At 36.6% G+C, this 20497-nt stretch overlaps 1 protein-coding gene across 2 annotated transcripts in view; it reads left to right on the top strand.

The window, feature by feature from the left end:
* Positions 1-4459, top strand: part of LOC148953554 (uncharacterized) — a 28864-nt gene extending 24405 nt beyond the window's left edge. Inside the window, exon 6 of one of the 2 annotated variants that reach the window (XM_089087735.1) lies at positions 3531-4459. In XM_089087735.1, the coding sequence (XP_088943861.1) occupies positions 3531-3653 (123 nt within the window). In that variant the 3' untranslated portion in view covers positions 3654-4459. The remainder of the gene's footprint in view (positions 1-3530) is intronic. The other variant, XM_089087736.1, reaches the window with a different exon arrangement.
* The last annotated feature ends 16038 nt before the right edge of the window (positions 4460-20497 follow it).

Below are 20497 nucleotides of genomic sequence, written 5' to 3' on the forward strand. Positions count from 1 at the left end.
GTGATCGGATTGAGCTGAAATTTAGAGGACAAGCTCCCGGGCCCTCGGAAAGCTTAACCTCTAAATTTCAGCCCAATCGGACAACGTTAAAGGGGAGCTGTGGTGGGAGGGACGAAACTTTCGGCCCAGTTTACCCGATGAAGATAAAGTCGGAGGAGGATGAAATTTTGCACGTTTCTTAGTTTGAGCTTGGGCTACAAAATGCGATCACCGCCGTCTCTCTGCAACCTCTAGGACCTGAAATCGCTTAACATTGTGGTGGGTCGCCTCTTTATAGAGGCACAAGTGTGCTTCCTTGATTGCTCGGCTTTTTAGCAAGTTTTGCAATGCGGTCCGGGTTTTGCCATCAGTAAGCAATCACTATAATCCTATTATATTTTACTGCAATGTAAGTAAGAGTATATATTCTTTAGGGAATCCTTGAGAATCAGTCCAAACGAAAAGACTTGAAAGTTTTTGGCCCATAAAATGTAGTTAAGTCGCAAGATACAACCAAGGAAAGTTATACATTTTATTAACCATTTTTCGTAAAAATGAGAAATAATTTGTTTTGTGTGGAATAGAATTCGTTCTATGATTTGCGTTCCCCTCTTCTCTTTGTCTTGTGCAATTCACTGCTAGCTGTGAAATTTCAGCATCTTCATTTTACTCTGCAAGAATTATAGATATTTGTTGAAAATTGTCAAATATTCAGACTTATTTTAAAAATGAAAAAGCTGGGAAATAAAACGCTGGGTATGATTTTATTATTTCTGCAATTTTTTGGTTATGTATTCTTGTCTCCCCTTAGCTTCCAACCACAACAAGTTCTATAAGTAAGAAAATTTCCAGGTTTTTACCGTTAGAACCTCTGGGTTTTAGTCCTAGGTTCACTTTGGAAGTTTCACAGCAATGAAAATTTGCAATTAGTACCAATTGCACTCCGATCCTTAGAAAGCTTCATTTTGGTGTGATTTGGATTGTTGTCTTTATGGTAAAAGTTTCATAAAAACATGGTTTGCACACATTTATAGTACATTTAGTTTTTGAAGTAAATTTATATTGCGTAAATAAATTATGAAAAAAAATTGGTCTCAGAAACAAAACGTATATTTAGGTAATAGCCTCAATTAATTTTACAAAGTATACTTCAAGTAGGACTGAAGGCAATTGCAGTATTTTATTATTCAACTTCTGATACCTATTATCAAAGGCAGCACTCTAGTGCTGCCTGAGCAAAGAGCTATGTGCATTCAATATATTGTTTTATTCTTTTTCCTTGTGGCCACTTTCTATGAAAGGGGTGATCGTGGAAACATCGGAGGGAGCTCATTCGATTGATTACTCTTGTAATCTTTTCAAGAGTTGAAAGTGATTGGAGGTTAACCATCCCCCCGCGTTAGTTTTGCTAACCTCCTCCCCCTAGCCTCTTCAATGCATCCGATCAAAATTTTGAGATACCCGTTCTGTTCAATATAGTCGAATATTCCAATACGAATGCGTTGGGGTTGGCATGACCGCCACTGTCACTGGTACAAACGTCATGTATACTTTAAATTGCCAATTGTTTGAGGTTTATGTAATGGAAAAAGGAGGGGAGGGGGTTGTGTGATTTTGGTATTTGATTGGCTCGAAACTTTCAGGGTCGAAGATTATGGGTTCTCAGGGTCAGAAGGATCACTCGGAGAAAAGGACACGCAAAACTTTTCCTCCGACCATCTTGTATTTAGGGGGGGGGGGGGCAGATGCAGAAACTTAGCAAGCTTATTCAACTAGAACTTGAAAGTGCGAGTGCCTTTTTTAGGGCTGATAGTTATTGGAGGGCCACCAACCTCCCTCCTATGCCTTTTTCTGATACCCGGTTCCCCGTAGCCTCTTTGATGCTGGATGAGAGTTTATGAGACACTTATTTTGTTTGGAAACGTCGCAAGGTCTAATAAGTATACCTCCGGGGTTGACATCCCCGAAATCTCCGGCTCTTAATTAGGAGATAACGGCTCTGGATTATGCAAATTATCTATTATTAATAGATAGGTCTTTGTAAAAAAGGTGTCTTGTTTGGTCCTAGTCGTCCAATTAGCTAGGAGCTCTGAGAGACTTTTCGTTTGGCCCAGAGTCCCCCAAAAGTATACTCCAGAAATGAGAAGAGTTAGATCGAAAGTACTATGTGGATTAAGGTTATCAAAATAGAATATCTGCAATCAAGAGCTTAGCTCCAGCATTTTTGTCGGGGGGGGGGGGGGTGGCAAAAGGGATCCATGTCCGGAGAGTCAAGTGGTATTATCTGTATAATAATTTTTTCTCCAAAACCTTACAATTTCTTACAATTTGAACTCTCTTGTAACTTTTTTTATTAATTAAATAAAAAACCTAAAAAAAATTGCAAAATTAATTATTCTGTTGGTGACCACAAAAGGGTGTTTTCTTCTAAATCATCCAATTTTAGAGACACGATCGGAAATCATGGTCCGACTCTTAAGTTCGGGAATTTGTTACACCAGGATTTCGGATTTTTATTTTTTCCTGGGGTTTTCTAAACTCAAAAATAGATTTGTTTCTTTACAATTGATATTTGTATGGCTGTTTGGTTTCCATACAATCACATGTATGTTTTCCTTCAGACATGTATGTTTTACATTACATATGTAAAACATATGTATGGTTTACTTCAGACATGCTTTCAACATATTGTGAAGTAATTTCTTCTGGGAAGTAAGAAGTTCTGTGAAGTTCTTCTGTGAAGTAAGAAGCTCTTTTAAAGCCTTTTATTTAACTTCGTCTGTTATGCTTTAAGATCAAATCAATATTTCAGTTGAGCTGAAAATTTGCATACGCATTGATCTTTAAGAACCATTAGTAAGGGTGAGCTCATGACTCAGCCTCTCACCACACACAGGTAAATTCATATCGAGGATCAAAATCTGTTGAAAAAACTGTATACCTACCCGTTTATAGGCTTCAGGCTGTTACTGTGGCCACACATAGTTAGTAGTTAGGACGGGTTAATATTAAAGAGGAGGTGGCAGTTATCTCAGGTTAAAAAATTACGAGCGTAGTTAATTTTAATCGTTTCCATGAAGTAGGATGAGGAAAAGTTGATTACAGAATTTTTGAAAGAGTAAAATGAGTAAAATAAAAATATTGGAAAAACTTGTTAAAAAACATTTATCTACTAATGCTGCAGTAAGTGTTTTTTTCCCTGGTACCTTTAAAAAGTGAGGCGTTGTAATAAGACTAAACTGAAGTATTTTATGATCCTGTTTCTAACTGGTCACAAATATTACATGCAATTTTGGAGCAAGTGTGGGTCATGGGAGCAGCGGGCAGGTACCTATGGATAGAAAGGGCGTTTCCTTCGAGCTGGTGTCCTCTCTACCAAAAAGGAAAATCCTTAGCTCTTAGCTTTCCAAAAAGGACTGAAATGGTGCCTTCGCAAATTATGTATCATCTTTCATTTCCCAAAAAGTATCTATTATGAAATTGTTTATTTTAGTCATGTTAACTATTTTCAATTGAAGACTGTAATTTTAATTATTGGTTATTTATTTCAGGAGAAAATGCAAGAACATCAAGTTTCAATTTTGAGACAGCGAGTACAAATTCTTGGTCATTTACTTCTTGCAGTTGAAAAAGTGTTTGTTTTGTTAAATTGTACTATTCCTCAGAAAATGTAATTGTTATGTGTATAGACAATATGGCCATTAATCGAACGGGATAAGGTTTCAGGTGAAAAAGCTGGTGGAAAAAGCTTTTTCTTTTCTAAAAATTTATTTTGTCCAAATGCACTATAAAGTAAATTTCTTTTCCTGCCACATCAAAAAATTTTAATTTTTATGACCAAAATATGAAAGGGTGGGGCAGTCGTGCCATATTGTAGCCAAACATTCATGAAAACTTTTTTTTGTCAATTTTTCATTTTCAGTCTTAAAATTTCGATTTTTCTGTTTAGCAGGAAAACAAAACTTCTTTATTACTTTTTATTGCATTTGGAAATAGAAGCGTTTTAAAAAACACTTTATTTAGGCTTTTCCTTTTTTCTGAAATCTCCTACTTAGTTTTCACCCTTCATAATTCGTACCAGCGATCTATACTTCATATTAATCTGGCTTGTGAAAGGTCAGCTGTCCAATCCAAAAACAGGATATGTACACATTTTCTATATTTTGACTTAAAGATGGCTTGATAGTGTAACTTTTCACGTTGAATCGATTATGGAATTACAGTATCTCCAGTGGCTGTTCAGCTTTGCTGTTTCACCTGACTTTTCAAATCTAAAACTGTGCATCTGATTCCAGTAGTGACTCAAATAAGACTGAAAAATTGATCATAAAGTACTATTCATTTACACTTTTTTAAAGCGCGGGTAATTTCTTCTCTTAAATGTATTCAAGACTTTGGCAGAAAAAAAGATTGCTAATTAAAGTGTCAATTCATCCTTGCATTCGAAATGAAAGATGAAGAGAACAAATTTTATTTGAAGAAAGGTAAAAAAAAAATAAAAAAAAATCGTCATGCAATTTAGAGTCTAAAAGTCATACTTTCAAATTTTTCAAGCTGCACGCGGCTTGAAGGTACTTTATTAGACAAGGACTAATTCCTTAGCCGAACTACCCCTTTACTGAAAACAAAGAGAGAGAGAGAGAGAGAGAGAGAGAGGGAGGGGGAGAGAGAGAGAGAGATCTCACGAAAAGAAAACAAACGGGACTACGGCTTGTAGAAGGAAAAGACAAAATTAAAGCGACATGGATGTTTAGCCTGTATGAAACAAGGCATCTTCAATGCTAAGAAAACAAAGATTAAAACTATAAACCAAGGAATAAAACAACATCTATAAATACAATTGTCGCTACTGTGACTGAGCGCCACAGAAGCTATATAGTGTTGCTATAATGAAAATACTAAAGCGACTGGATAAAAATAAAGTGAATACGAAATTAATTATTAAGTTGTGAAATAATCCTATTGATTGCTACTACTTCTGTAATTCTCCTAGGTCCTGTATTTAATCTAGTCCCTTGGTGATTTTGTAAAACTTTTTTACCCTTATTAGCTTTTGGTTCACTTTTATGAAGAATGGTATATATTGGGTCAATATTTAAATTACCTGCATCTCTATGTATTGAAATATTAGTAAGAATACGTTTTTTATTTCAATTGCCTCCCTAGCCCAGTGTGTAAATCCTCTATTGTTAGAAATAGCCGCGGCATCGTCGAATTATACGTAATGATCAGGGTGATAGAAAATGTGTTCTGCCAGAACCGGAACAAAAGTTTCAAGAGACTTTAGAGCTCAGGAGACTTTAGAGACTTTCAGGAGACTTGCTAAGTTTTAGAGCTTTATCTATTGAGTTGTGATGCTTAATAAATTGTCCAACAAACTGTTGGTCAATTTGGCCAATGTAAAACTTTCCACATGAGGAATTTGGGTTGTGGCTATTCCTTATTCGTCTAAAATTTAGCAAGCCTCCTGAAACGTTTGTTTGAAGCGAGTGTTTTCATTGAGCAACTTTACTCAGCTTCTGTGGCGCTCAGTCACAGTAGCGACAATTGTATATATAGATATTTGTTGTTTTTATTTCTTGGTTTTGAATTTTAGGCTATTTTAGTTTTTATCTTTATTTTCTTAGCCTTGTTACATTCAGGCGAAATATCCGCGTCGCTTTAGTTTTTTCTTTTTCTTCTACTGGCCGTAGTCCTGTTTGTTTTCTTTTCGTGACATTTCTGTCTTTCTCTCTGTTTTTTGTCATGACTGGCCAGTTCGGCTTTAAATCTTTCTTTTGTCAAGTGTACGGGCAACACTTAGCCGCTTCTATCAATTTTTATTTGTCTCTTGTTAAAAAACATGCAAATCTTTAAAATCAACAAATTGCCTTAAAAAATTGCAAGAAGGAATCAGTGATTCCGAAATCTTTAAGAATAAATACTCGTTTTGGAATGGATAATGAATTGAAATTAAAAAAAAAACTAAGCCTCTTGGCTTTAAATAATTTAATTTCTGAACAGAAAAAAAGACGTTTCAAGTTAACGTTTCAGTTAGGTTTAGGTTTCGTAAAATATATAAATCATTTTGAAAACATATTAAGGAATAATCTTCTATTAGGTATTTTCTCAGAATTAAGGACATGACTTAAATCTTTTAACAATGATTTCAATCTTTCAAAGAATCGGTTAGTTGATAAATTCATTAGATTTTTATTTGAGAAGTTCCAGGATTTCGTTATTTTCTAGCTTCGATTCTGTCCAGGTCCTACTATTAAAAATGTTTCATCAAAACCTCTGACTTGTCAACAAGAAGCAATTTTGTCAAAAGGGTCTAAATTCTGTTTTTCGACTTCTTTTTCTACTAGAAAATAGCTTCTAAGGTAGAAGCAGGTATAATCGCTTCTGTTGATAAAGCAGAGGCTCCACAAGATCTTAGACCCGAAATTGTAAAACAATTAAATTCTATTAAATGGAGAAAAACTGAAAATGAAAATACATAAAATGACATTAAAATATTTTCACAATTAAAAATGGATTAGGACCTGATTATCACTAGAGCTAATAAAGGCAAACCCATTGTAATAATGGACAGTTCTGATTACGAACAGAAAATGAAAGCCGTTATTTCACATAGCACCACTTTTCAAAAACTCGATTTTGACCCCACTGACAAAAACATAAATGCAACAAGAACTGAATTAGGGGCAGGTTCGTTACTAGCCAAAATGTTTTTGGGAGGGAGTGAGGAATTTTATGGACTGGATGGTAATTTTTACCGACTGTTATTTATCAATAATTAACATCGTGTCTGTTTTGAATACGATACGAAAAATCTCTATGCAAGTCTGTAAAATCGCTGCATTTACCACCGAGATTGAGATTTCGGTAAATGTCATGTCACTATTTCCATGCTCTTTATTCAAATCTAATATTGCGTCACCATCTGTATAATCATGGCAGGAGTCGGTAAAACTGCTGCATTTACCGACCAATCAGAGGCAACAATGTAGCGTTGCCTATAGTAAAGGCCATACGGCTCCAATGTTTTATTATTATTCTTTTTTTCCCAGAGGCACTTCATACTGAAGGGGTCGTCGTAGAAACTTCAAAGGGGGCTGATTCGATTGGAAATCGAGAGTTCTAGTGCCCTTTTTAATAGTCGAAAATTATTGGAGGGCAACTAGCCCCCCCACGCCCAGCATTCCCCCTAACACCTCACACCAAAATTTTGAGATAGCCATTTTGTTCAGCGTAGTTGATTTTCAGATAGAAAATATGTTTTTGAGGAGGACAACCCCCCACAACCCTCAGGGCAAGGGTTTTAACCTATGCCATGGGGGCATATAAGGTTTTTATAGAAGGCGTTGTCGTAGAAACTTCAAAAAAGGCTCATTCGATTTGAAATTCAAAGGGACAATGCCCTTTTTAATAGTCGAAAGTGCTTGGAGGGTGACTAGCCCCCCCACGCCCATCATTCCCCCAAACGCATCCAATCAAAATTTTGAGACTTATGCCCTGGGCAAGGGTTTTAACTTATGCCCTGGGGGCATATAAGGTTTTTTATAGAAAGGGTTATCGTAGAAACTTCAAAAAAGGCTCATTCGATTTGAAATTCAAAGGGATAATGCCCTTTTTAATAGTCGAAAGTGATTGGAGGGCAACTAGCCCCCCCCCACCCCCGTCATTTCCTCAAACACATCCAATCAAAATTTTGAGATAGCCATTTTGTTCAGCGTAGTTGATTTCCAGATAGAAAATTTGTTTTTGAGGAGGACAACCCCCCACAACCCTCAGGGCAAGGGTTTTAACCTATGCCATGGGGGCATATAAGGTTTTTATAGAAGGAGTTGTCGTAGAAACTTCAAAAAAGGCTCATTCGATTTGAAATTCAAAGGGATAATGCTCTTTTTAATAGTCGAAAGTGATTGGAGGGCAACTAGCCCTATCATTCCCCCAAACACATCCAATTAAAATTTTGAGATAGCCTATTTGTTCAGCGTAGTTGATTTCCAGATAGAAAATATGTTTTTGAGGAGGACACTCTCACCACAACCCTTATGGCAAGGGTTATAAGTTGTGCCCCGAGGGCATATAAGGTTTTTATAGAAGAAGTTGTCGTAGAAACTTCAAAAAAGGCTCATTCGATTGCAAATTCAAAGAAATAGTGCCCTTTTTATAGTCGAAAGTGATTGGAGGGCAACTAGCCCCCCCCCACGCCCATCATTTCCCCAAATACGTCCAATCAAAATTTTGAGATAGCCATTTTGTTGAGTATAGTTTATTTCCAGATACAAAATGTGCTTTCGAGAAGGACACTCCCCTTCAACCCTTAGAGCAGGGATTTGAAGTTATGCCCTTTGTGCATATAAAGCTTTTACAGAAGAATTTGTAGCATACATTTTGCAACAGGATCACTTGATTGAAATTTCATAGGCCTAGTACGCGGTTTAATAGTCAAAAGTGATTGAAGGGCAACTAGCCCCCCCCCCTTCCCACGCCCATCATTCCCCCCAACACACCCAATCAAAATTTTAAGATAGCCATTTTGTTCAGCGTAGTTGTTTCCAGATAGAAAATATGTTTTTGAGGAGGACACTCCCCCACAACCCTAAGGGCAGGGATTTTCAGTTAGGCCCTGGGGGCATAAAAGGTTTTTATAGAAAGCTGTGTCGTAGACACTTCAAAAAAGGCTTATTTGACAGGAAATTCAAGGGATGGTACCCTGTTTAATAGCTAAAAGCTATTGGAAGGCAACTAGTCCTCCCCCCTTCCCACGCCCATCAGTCTTCCAAACACATCCAATTTAAATTTTGAGATAGCCATTTTGTTCAGCGTAGTTGATTTTCTTATAGAAAATATGTTTTTGAGGAGGACTCTCCCCCACAACCCTGAAGGCAAGGGTTTTAATTTATACCCTGGGTGCATATAAGGTTTTTTATAGAAGGCGGTGTCGCAGAAACTTCAAAAAAGGCCCATTCGATTGGAAATTCAAAAAGCTAGTGCCCTTTTTAATAGTCGAAAGTGATTTGAGGGCTAACCCCCCTCTCACGCCCATCTTTTCCCCAAACACATTCAATCAAAATTTTGAGACAGCTATTTTATTAAACGTAGTTTTAAGGTCTTGAAATTATGTCTTTGAGGATGACAACTCCCCCACAGCCCTCAGGGCAAGGGTTGTAATTTCAGGATTCTCCGAATCCTTCATATTATTTCTTATGGAAGGGATGCTCGTATAAACTTTAGAGAGGGCTCATTTGATTGGAAATTGAAAGTTCTTGTTTACTTTTTAAGAGTCAAAAGAGATTGGAGGACAACTAACCCCCCCCCCTCCACGCCTTAAATGCATCAGATAAAAATTTTGTTAAAAATAGTTGAAAGGTTAAGTATCAAAACTCTGGCGTCAACAAAAACCCCCAGGGCCGGGGGGGGCCCTGTTTTTTTTTTTAAATTAATTAAAAAAAACTTTCGAAAAATAAGTTTTTCAAATAAAAGTAAAGGCCATTTTAAACTTAAGCTCAGGAGATATTAATACCTGTTAAAATTAAAACTCAAAACGACCAGAAATTACTATTAAAGAATAAATGAAACCCAAAACGAACAGAAATTAAATAAACAATCATAGCAAAAAACATGCAACAAGTAATAATATTAATAAATAGATCTTAAAGCGAGTAATGCTTAGATTGAATATGAAATCAAGCTTAAAACGAAAAAAAATAGTTTGCTATTAAAGTATAAATGAAACTTAAAACGAACAGGAAATAAATAAACAATCAATGCGAACAAACATACAGTATATATTAATGTAAATGAATAAATAAATCTTAAAAAGAGTGAAACTTAAATTGAATATGCAAATCAAGTTTGAATCGGATAAAAATAACTACAAACAAGAGTTTGGGTATCGCCTCACTGCGGAAGCCTAAAACCTACTGCGTCATTGGCGCTTTACTGAAAACGAATTATATTACAAATGTTTTCTTTTGTACTTAATATTGAAAATAAATATTCAAATTACAGTAAAATTTTGAACTGATGAGCTTTCAGCAATTAATATCATTATACATAAAATATTCAGTTTAATTTATTACTTCTTTCCAAGATTGGTCAAGACAAATATGTTTTCACTACAAACAAAATTTGGATACTGCCCCCTTCTTTAACTGTAAAAAACTAAAGCCTTCTGCGTCATTGGTGCTTCACTGAAAACGAATTACTCGTATATTACAAATTTATTACTTTCCAGTTCTTACAGCATTGAAAATGAAAATTACAGTGAAAAAAAAAACTTGAACTGATTGACCTTTCATCAATTAATATCATATATCTAATATTCAATTTGATTTTGTTTATACTTTCCAAGACTGTTCAAGACTCATATAGTTTTCAGTAAAGCGCCAATGACGCAGTAGGTTTTAGGCTTCTGCTGTGAGGCGATACCCAAACTCTTGTTTGTAGTTATTTGTATTCGATTCAAACTTGATTTGCATATTCAATTTAAGTTTCACTCGTTTCAAGATTTATTTATTCATTTACATTAATATATATTGTATGTTTGTTCGCATTGATTGTTTATTTAATTTCTGTTCGTTTTAAGTTTCATTTATAACTTAATAGCAAACTATTTTTTTTCCGTTTTAAGCTTGACTTTCATATTCAATTTAAGCATTACTCGCATTAAGATCTATTTATTCATTTGTATTATTACTTGTTGTATGTTTTTTGCTATGATTGTTTATTTAATTTCTGTTCGTTTTGGGTTTCATTTATTCTTTAGTAGTAATTTCTGGTCGTTTTGAGTTTGAATTTTAACAGGTATTCATATCTCCTGAGCATAAGTTTAAAACGGCCTTTACTTTTCTTTGAAAAACTTATTTTTCGAAAGTGTTTTTTAATTAATTTCTGTAAATGACATGTCAGTATTTTCGTGGTTTTTATTAAAACGAACAAAATTTTTTGGCGGAGTCGGAAAAATTGTGACGCTTCGTGCCAACCGTTTGCGCACTTTTTCTTACCGAGTGCCAAAAATATTTAGGGAGACGCCCCCCCATACGTGACGGCCCTGATTAAAGGCATTGAAAAAGAATTTACGTATAACCCCACAATTTAATAATAAGTTTTACCTTAAAGGTTGTTCCGCGCACAAAATCTATGGTTTACCCAAAATTCACAAAAATGGTGCCCCGCTCCGCGCCATTGTATCAACTTTTCAGTCACCTGTCCATATTAGGAAAATAGTTGTCAGTGGCGTTCCATCCACTTTTAGGAACTCAAAAATCTTATTGAAAAATTCCACTAACCTCACTAGAAAATTAAATAACTTTCCATTGGAGGAGAGATCGATTGTTTGCAGTTTTGATGTTGTTGTTGTTGTTGTTGTTTGGGGTTTGACGTGTTCGACCAATCGGTCATATGCGTTCGTATCACTCGATTATTGTGTGCCTTTTGTTATCACTAGCTTAATTGGATGTCACTTTCGTAAATATTCATTGAGCCATGTCAGGTATCACTTATTGTGCTATTGGTAGGGGGTCATTCACATGTAGCAAATGCCTGCGTTGAAAAAAAAGAATCAGAGTAATTCAGCACTGCTTTGTCATAAAACAATTAAAATACAATTAAATAAATAATGCCAATATACATCATTCCTGTCACATACGCCAACTAAAAAAAAAAAAAAAAAAAAAAAAAAAAAAAAAAAAAAAAACTGTTAGAACATAGATAAAAGGAAAAAATATAATAATTTTGATGACTCTAAAATGAGCTAATATAAGGGTGTAAAAAAAAAAAAAAAAAAAAACCTTAATGGGAATGAACCAAGTCTTAACAAATATACCGAAAAGGTTTTTGGTTTGTTGTATAGCCCAAGGAGGAGACGTGTAATGTCCCAGAACAGAGCGCATTGTGAATGCTTTAAATGCCCTCTCACAGCAATTCCTTAGTATTTCCCTCTCCTTTTCATATTTTTTACAGTTGAAGATGATGTGACGTATGTCTTCGTACACTCCACATGTTTCGCAGTTGAGGGAAGGGGTCATTTTCCAATGGAAGAGTGTTGATTTAGTCCTTGCATGGCCACATCTAAGACGAAAGTGACAAGTTGAAAGGATGCGAGATGAGAGGTACATTTCTTTTGATGGCTGTTTGTAATTATACAGATCCAGGAGCTGGGTGTGGAAAGAATGGAGCCAAGCCTCTTCTTCCTCCAAAATTTTTGAACTGATTGAAGACAGGAATTCAGGACCAGTAATAGGGGTTTGAGTGATCAGACCCAGTTGGAAGGCTTGTTTTGCAACCTGGTCTGCTATTTCATTTCCTTTTATACCACAGTGTGCTGGGACCCATAAAAATAGGACTGATATACCATTTCTTACATATTATGTAGCCATATTTACAATCTCAGTGGCAACATTTCTCGGTTGGTGTTCCTCGTGTAAAAGGTAATCCAGATCTGGCAAGGAATCCCCGTAGACAATTTACTTTTAGTGGATGGTCTCTATTTGGCTTGATATGACTTGAGGAGAAAACTTAAGTGCCATAAGCTCTCCAGAGAAAACTGTCAGGTAGGGGGGTAAACAGTAGGAAAGAGACAGGCCCTGGGAGAGTATAACTACTGCACAGCTGCATTTTTTTTCTGTCTTAGAGCCATCTGTGTAAACTTGGATGTAGTCCTGGTATTCTGCCAACTTTCCCAGGAATATGATTTTCATCACAGCTTGGGGGAGGTCCTCCTTTTTTCAATGCTGAGGAGGCGCTGGGAGAATCATCATCCAAATTAACAGTCAGCCTGCCCTTCTTTATGAATTCCTCCATGCCTTGATAGCAAAAGAATCTCTGGAAAGAGAGTATCCCTATTCATTTGGAACAAACATGAGGGCTGTTTTGGGAGATTATTCCTTTGTAGATAATGGGGTTCTTGAGTCTTATCTTCTTTGCAAAATATCTTTCCAGGAGATATTTTCTTCTGAAGTGAAGGGACTGGATCCCCACTTCACAGTACATAGCTGCAATAGGCTCTTCGTAAGATTGCATGGAGGGTAGTGTCAAGTTTCTTAAGGAGACATTTCTTGGCGGATCCATATATAAATGATCCACAGTCTATCTAAGATATCATCACTAACTTGACACTAGTTGAAGCAAATGCAGTAGGGGCTGCTTTTTTTCCAAGGCTAAGAACGTTTATGAAATTCTTTTATTGGTTGAGATTTTCAATCAGCTCGTCAAAACTGGTTACCAATATCAGTTTCTGATTAACCACACCTTCCAGAAAGCGTATATAATTTTAAATGATAATCCGTCTACTTTTCGGATTTATCAGAGGTTTGAAAGTAGTCCGGTTACGCAATTTTTGGAAAGACGAACTGACTGACTTATGGCTTGAGAAGACCATAATTATTACTTTTTGCCCAAATTGATAGCATATCTACAGCTTTTTGAGAGGCTGACCGTATGCAAACAGGGTCTCTCCCCACAACTGCAACATCAATATCATCAGGATACAGAAAGATCTCTCCTCCAAGAATATTTTCCAGGCTTGTATCATGACAATAAACTGAGAAGAGAAGTGGACTTAGAACAGCCCCTTGAGGGAGTCCAATGTCAAAGGCTTTCCTCTTAAACTCTGAGAAGGAGCCCCCCAGGGAGGCCTAGACCTCCCTGCCCATCAAAAATTGGTGGATCCTATTTACCAGTAGGTCTGGTAAGCCAATTACAGATAGTTTTCTGACTAGTTGCCTCACATCTACTCTATCAAATGCTGATTCCATGTCTAAAAATATCACATGTGCTGCTTTTCCTTTTTTGAAGCTTTGTTTGATCAGATGCTCTAGTCTAACTAAGGCATCTGTGGTGCTCCTTCCAGGGAGAAATCAGAGCTGTTCAATTTGAATGTGGTCTGATAATGGGGCTAAAATTCTTTGTTTTATTACCCTCTCAATTAGTTTTGTAACACAAGAGGTGAGTGATATGGGGCGGTATGAATCAACCAGCCTAGGGTCTTTTCCTGCCCTGAGAAGTGGGATCACTGTTGCCTTATTCCATTCAGATGGTATTGATGACTCTATGACAGATCTATTGAATAACTCTGTCAGTAGCTCAACAAATGTATCTGGCAAATTTTTCAGCATCAAATTGTGAATTCCATCAGGGTCAGTTGCACCAGGCTGGAGCTTTGAAATCGTTTCTTTAACTTCCTGAAAGCTGAAATGAGAAAATGGAACAGTACCATTTTTTTGACTGAGTTGATGGTGTGTGAGCTGTGATGGTGTATCTACTTGAAGAAATTTTTCTAAGAAGAGATTAAGTTTCCCATTGGTTGAACATTCTGTAATCCTTCCTATCTTTATTTCTGCAGGGATGGGTGTTCCCCTTTTTTTACCTGAAAAAAATTGAAATTTCCTCCATAGCACTCAGACGTGTTGTGGCCAAATTTCTTTTCATTGAGCCTTCTCCATCCGTCTTGTGTCTCTGTTTGCTGCGTATTTATTACTCCTCCAGTCCTTTGCTTGGAAACTCCTTTATCCCCCATTGAGAGATATCTAGAGGAGTGCTTTTTTTATTTTTAATTCTCTAGGTAGGCTTTAGTGCAGTTACTTTTCCATACGGGAGTGGAATTTCGTATCTTGGGATGAGGTTGTTTGTAACCAAATATTCTTTCTGAAGATAGCTGAAGCAATCTTATTAGATAATGATTCCATTGACTTGTAACTCGTCTTAATTTCTGAAGCCTTTTGGTTTAAGTTGTGTTTCCAGGAGTTCCAGAGTTTGTCTTGGAATTTCCAGAGTTTCACTGGTTGCAATCTTGACCTAACTGGGTTGATCTCTAGTGTTAATGATAGAGCCTTGTGGTCAGAATCGAAGTCACAGGGTTTCTAAATTTCTACACTATTTATAATATCTGATGATGTGAAAGTGAGGTCAATGGTTGAGTATTTGCCTGTCTGAGGGTTCAGCCATGTATTTAGGTCTTTGGGGGTGACAAGGGACAACTTATTTATGGGTTCCAGCATGTAATTAGTTAGAGGGGTTGCAATTGGATCTTCTGTTGATACAATAACCCACATTCTGTGGTACAGGTTAAAGTCACCACTAATTATTTTCACAGGGCCACATGCATTCACAATCAGTTTGAATTGATTCAAGGAGAATTTATTTGTCTTTGGGGCATAACAGTTAGCAATACTAATCCACTTGTTGCTTCCCAGTAGTTTTATGTCAATTATACCTACCTCCATTTCCCCTTGTGGACTTGGGTCATGTATTCTAAAAGCTAGGTCGTTTTTCACACGTGACAGTAGGCCACCATCTGATTTGTGGACTCTGTTCTAACGGGCAATATTGGACCATATGAAATCATGGACAGTATTCTCCTGTTCTAAGGAAGTTCCTTAAAGTAAGAAAATATCAGGATTATGCCTGACTAAATTATTTTTGAGTTATTTTCTGTTGGCTTGGTTGAATCCCCGGATAATTAGTTGGAACACTGACAGGGAGCTAGTCATTTGTGTGTGAGGGAGCTAACCTGGGTCTTTGTAGCTTATTACTACTACCTTCTGGGCTAGGTGTAGCCTCTTTTCCTTTACGTTTTCTTTCAGGAGCCCTTGGGCTGCTGGTTTGGGGTGGGTTGTTACTGGTTGTAGGGCTTGATTCAACTCTGTTTAGGTTTTCAGCAATGTTGGACAGGCTAAGGACTGCATTTTGAAGATTAGCTGGCATCGTCTGAGATACTAGTTTGCAAAGTGATGTTATTGTCTCAGCCAGATAAGAGATCTGCTTTGTAACACCTTCAAACATGGTCATATAATTCTTGCTCAGATTCTCAACTGGATCGTGGTTAGGTGTCAAAGGAGGGAAGCAATCATTATGGGCCATAGAGACATGTTTTGTTTGTTTTGGAAGTCCCTTCTTCAGGACCTTGGTAGCAGTCCTTATGGGGACATTATTAGTGAAGGAATGGGTTACATTTGCTTTCTTCTCCATGAATACTGGGCATTCCCTAGTATTAGCAGCATGGTTACCACTTCACTTAGGGCAATTGAGTATCCGATCTGGTTTATTTTTTTTTAATTTGGGACATTCATTATGAGTGTGTTGTCTACTACACAGTAGGCATTCTTTTCCTCTGCGGCAATTTGAAACCATGCGGCGAAAACTTTGGCAATTGCAGCACTATATTGCCCGAGGGATAAACTGCTTAACTGAATACCTTGCGCGCCAAACAAAGACTTTCAGAGGGAACTGAACATCCTGATTGAAGGTGCAAACCAGGGGGATAACTGAACGGTTTGGGTTTTTATAGGCAAATGCCACATGTTCTATTCTATTATGAACTTGGACCTCCTTGACAAAGTCATCTAGATGGTTGACCTCCTCAGATGGGATAAATACAATTCCTTTTCTATTTCTTAGCAAAGCAGGATTGGAACTAGAACCAAGCAAAAAATTTACATTACAACCATTTACTGCTATATCTGAAATTGAAAGTATAACCGTAGCTACTGATTGGTTTGCAGCTATTATTACAATGGAGCCATTTGGTCCAAATCTTTCAAACATTGAACCATAATGGCCCCTGCACCCATAATTATGAAGATGTTCAAAAAGTGTTTTAGCAATGACTGTTCTACTACGTAATGTCAACAACCTAGTGGTTTCATTTGGACCTTCAACACCTAAAGCCAAAATCCTAACACTAGAATTATTTGGGTCAGGGGTGACAGGACTAGGCCTACTCCTAATTGTCCTGTCAGTCATCCCCCCAAAAAAAACCCAATGGGTTAAAAATAATCAGGTAAAACAACAATATAAAATCACAAAAGAAGTAAAATGTCAAATAAATAAAACAAAAATGCTACAAGCAGAGGGGCGGAGCCCTCAGTCAATAATAAAATAAGCAAGCAATATAATTCAAAAGCAGGCACAGCACTAATTTTAAAAGCAGGGTAAAAATGGGTTGCTAAGCACTCTCAGCACTTTGATAGTTGCAGTATGCAGGAATCTGGGAAAATTTGCACAAAGCACAATAACAGTCAAAGCAAGCCAAAGGCCAAAATGCACAACAAAATGAGTGTACAGGCGTCAGGGACCCCAAGGGCAGAGCCCCTTGTGATTTAATCAACAAACCGTGGCACACAGCTAACCCTACTTGGGAAATAGCAATTTTGAATATATTTGGTTTATTTCAATTTTAATTCGTCTTTTCTTCCCGTTTTGATGTTATTTCCATGTATTCCAATTGTAATGTAAAAATGTGCGAACATATATTAAAGATTAAAATACCAAAGCACTTCGATTTGTTACAGGATGTAAACTTGGCGAGGTTCAATGTTGATCTTATAACGAAATTGGCTACTTTGATTAAAGAATACTCTTTTTACTTCTGTCTTAGAGGGGGGTTTTATAAGGTTTTGTAAACAGGTGTATGGTTTACCGATGTGAGCCGCTCTTAGCCCTTTATTGGCAATCCTTCGTGGACTTCGCTGAAACGTCCACTTTTATGGATTGTGTAACCTAGTTTGTATTCTGAAGCTCGGATTTGAATTCTTAATTTTTTTTTCTTGAATATATGTGATAAAAACATTAAATTTACAGTAGAGTTTAAAGAAAATGAAAAGCTACCATTTCTTGACATTATGTAAATTAAAAGAGATAACCGGTTGCTGTTCTCAATATATAGAAAACCTTCACATAGCGACAAATATCTAAATTTTGACTAGTGCCACCCCATTTTAGTGAAAAAAGGAGTGGCTATTGCATTAGTGGACAGGGTTTTTAGAATTTGTTCCCAGGAATATCGTCATTCATAATTATAGCATTTATAAGACATTTTATTTTGTAATGCTGTTTCGTTAATAAAAAATAGACACATTAAACATAATAATATAATAAATGCAATTTTCCAGTCCTCCGACTTGAATTTGACAAAAAGCTATTTCTTTACCGTATCTACCTGGTCTAGGTGAAAAACTTAAATGTATTTTACGCTATATTATATTGATACATGCTTTCAGCCAATAAGACCATTAAGCAGTTTCCTAAATTCTAGGAAGGATTCGAGTTACGTGGTAATTTGGGTAGTGGCGTGTATAGTATCCCTTGTTTGCGTGGGAAGTTTTACGTTGGCCGAACTCACTAATAGTTTGATGAACGTTATATTAGTCTGAATCAGTTTCGATTCAGAGTTCAAAGAGTTAACAGCTAAATAAGTTTCAATTCAATCAAATAAATTACGTGCTAAAATCTGGACAGCTTGCGTAACCAACTAGTTCAACCAAGCTTGGAATATGCTTTTCACCTATGTGTGGCTTTGTGCCAATATTGTTAATTTTTTTTTCGAACACCGGAAAAATAACTTATAGGTTGGTAACGATACTAGATCGAATTAAGGACTGATAAAGGACTACATTTGTACATCGATAAGATCCAAAGTGCTGGAAAATGTGTCTGAAGTGCTGGAAAACGAGAATGATGAATCCTCGGAATTATGAATCTTGGGCGGAACGACGGCCGTGATGCAAAGTTACGAGGTGACAAACTGTTTATCCAAGGCCGACTATTCAGGTACGATGGAAAGGTTGTTGCTGAGGTTAAAAGTAATTTGATTCAAGTTCAAAATCCTGGTCCACCCCCTAGTCATAGGCTCCCGAATGACCTCAATGATATCCTGTTGGGGCTAGATAGTTATGCCGAGACAGTGGTACCCTCGACTACATCATCCCTCCCCGTTATTTGGTTGAACAGGTGGTTCGTGAACCATCAAGAAATAATAGACATTACGGTGGTATTTTGGATTAAATCACTTGCTATTGATGGTTATAAACAAAATGGGTTGTAGATCTGAAAACTTACTTTATCTGCGTATTTGGGTGTAGTGTATATTCCTCCACAGAATACTTCATATTGCTGAGAAATTACTTGGGAATTTTATAAGAAGAATTGTCGCAAATACAAGAAAGTATAGTGATAGTGAAGATGAGGAGTCCCAAACAGGAATCGAACGCTTGACCCTCTGATTTGAAGTCCAACGCTATACCAACAGAACCAAAACTCTAAGTCTAGTTTATGGTTTTTGTAGGACCATAATTGTGTAGCCTATTAAGGGGGCTCGAAGTGCGTTTTGATGGAGGTTTTTAATGCTTATACCAGTATTGAAGTTGAGATTCCAGATGTGTTAATCCCAGATTTGGGAAATGTTGTCCCAATTTTTTGTAGAATACCACGAAGTAGCAAGGATGGAAAAAGAAAAATAAATGTTTGGGTAAGAAAGCTCCTGGTGCTTCGTGGAAACATGGTCTAATGATTGCGAATGGAAGATTTGGGAATGACAAGGGTAGGAGTGAGTCTACTTGCCTTTCGGGTCCAACTCCAAGTGTTGTCGATAATGCGCTAATTAATACGCAATTTGTACCTGAATCGATTGATATGGAAGCATTAGATTTAGTTGGATCTGGTCATATTGCTATTAAGCTTGAGGTGAAGACTGGGCAGTTTCAGGATGGCGGTCCTCGAGTTAGAAATTTCCGCAATGTAGAGTGTAGAACAGACCATGTTGGAAAATGAATTAGAAATGATTTAACGGATAATGATTTTAAAGTATTTAAAAGGGAGCTTTTGGAGTTGCAAGTAACAGATAAGATGAAAGCGTTGGGACATGAGAGAAAAGATGCACATGACATAATTACGGAGTTAAATGGACTAATGGGCAGTTGTGCGGAATCGTGTAATCTGACAAAAAAGGAAAAAAGTATGATTTGATTTGGATTTTAAGTTAATGAAAAGGAAAATTGAGATATATATTGAGTCGTTTAAAAGAATGTGACAGCGCAGAGGATCAAAGTTTGAGATTGGCTGAATATAAAGATAAAAGAAGAGAATGTAAAAGATAAATAAGAAGAAAAAAAAGGTTGAGGAAAAGAAGAAACTGAATATTGCTGAGGATTTTATGAAAAAAGATTTAAAAAAGTTTTGGGGTTACTTAAGGAATGATCGTGGAAATGGAAATTCCCAGGTTGCTCCAGTAGCAGATTCAGGGCCTAATTACCTAATAATTCGGAAGGTGATTGTGTTTTAGTACAGGAGGTAGCACACCCCAGAGGTGGTTATTGGTCCTATGAGGGAACATGATCATGATTAAGTGGGTGAGGTGAATAATGATGAGATCAACTTGGTATTTAAGACTTTAAAATGAAATTCTGCTGCAGGTGTTGATGGTGTACCAATAACGCTGTTTAAGAAATTTCTTTCAATATTTATATTAACTATAAAAGTGTTAACTTCAGGGCAATACCCAAGTTATTGGAAGAAATCACTGTTTATACCACTTTTTAAGAGAGGAAACCCGAAGACACATGATAATTATCGTTTAATAGCACTTGTCCCTGCTTTTAGAAAGGTAATGGAGAAAACATTAGATACTAGACTTCCTAATTGGTTAGAAAAAAATAATATCATACATGAGGAACAAGGAGGTTTCAGGACAGGATATGAAGCCAAAGATACAGTATTTATTTTAAAGGTATTAATAGATAAACAAGGAAAG

Source organism: Artemia sp. Qi Xiang Cuo, chromosome 4, assembly GCF_049724085.1.
Source record: "Artemia sp. Qi Xiang Cuo chromosome 4, ASM4972408v1, whole genome shotgun sequence".
Lineage (NCBI taxonomy): Eukaryota > Metazoa > Arthropoda > Branchiopoda > Anostraca > Artemiidae > Artemia > Artemia sp. Qi Xiang Cuo.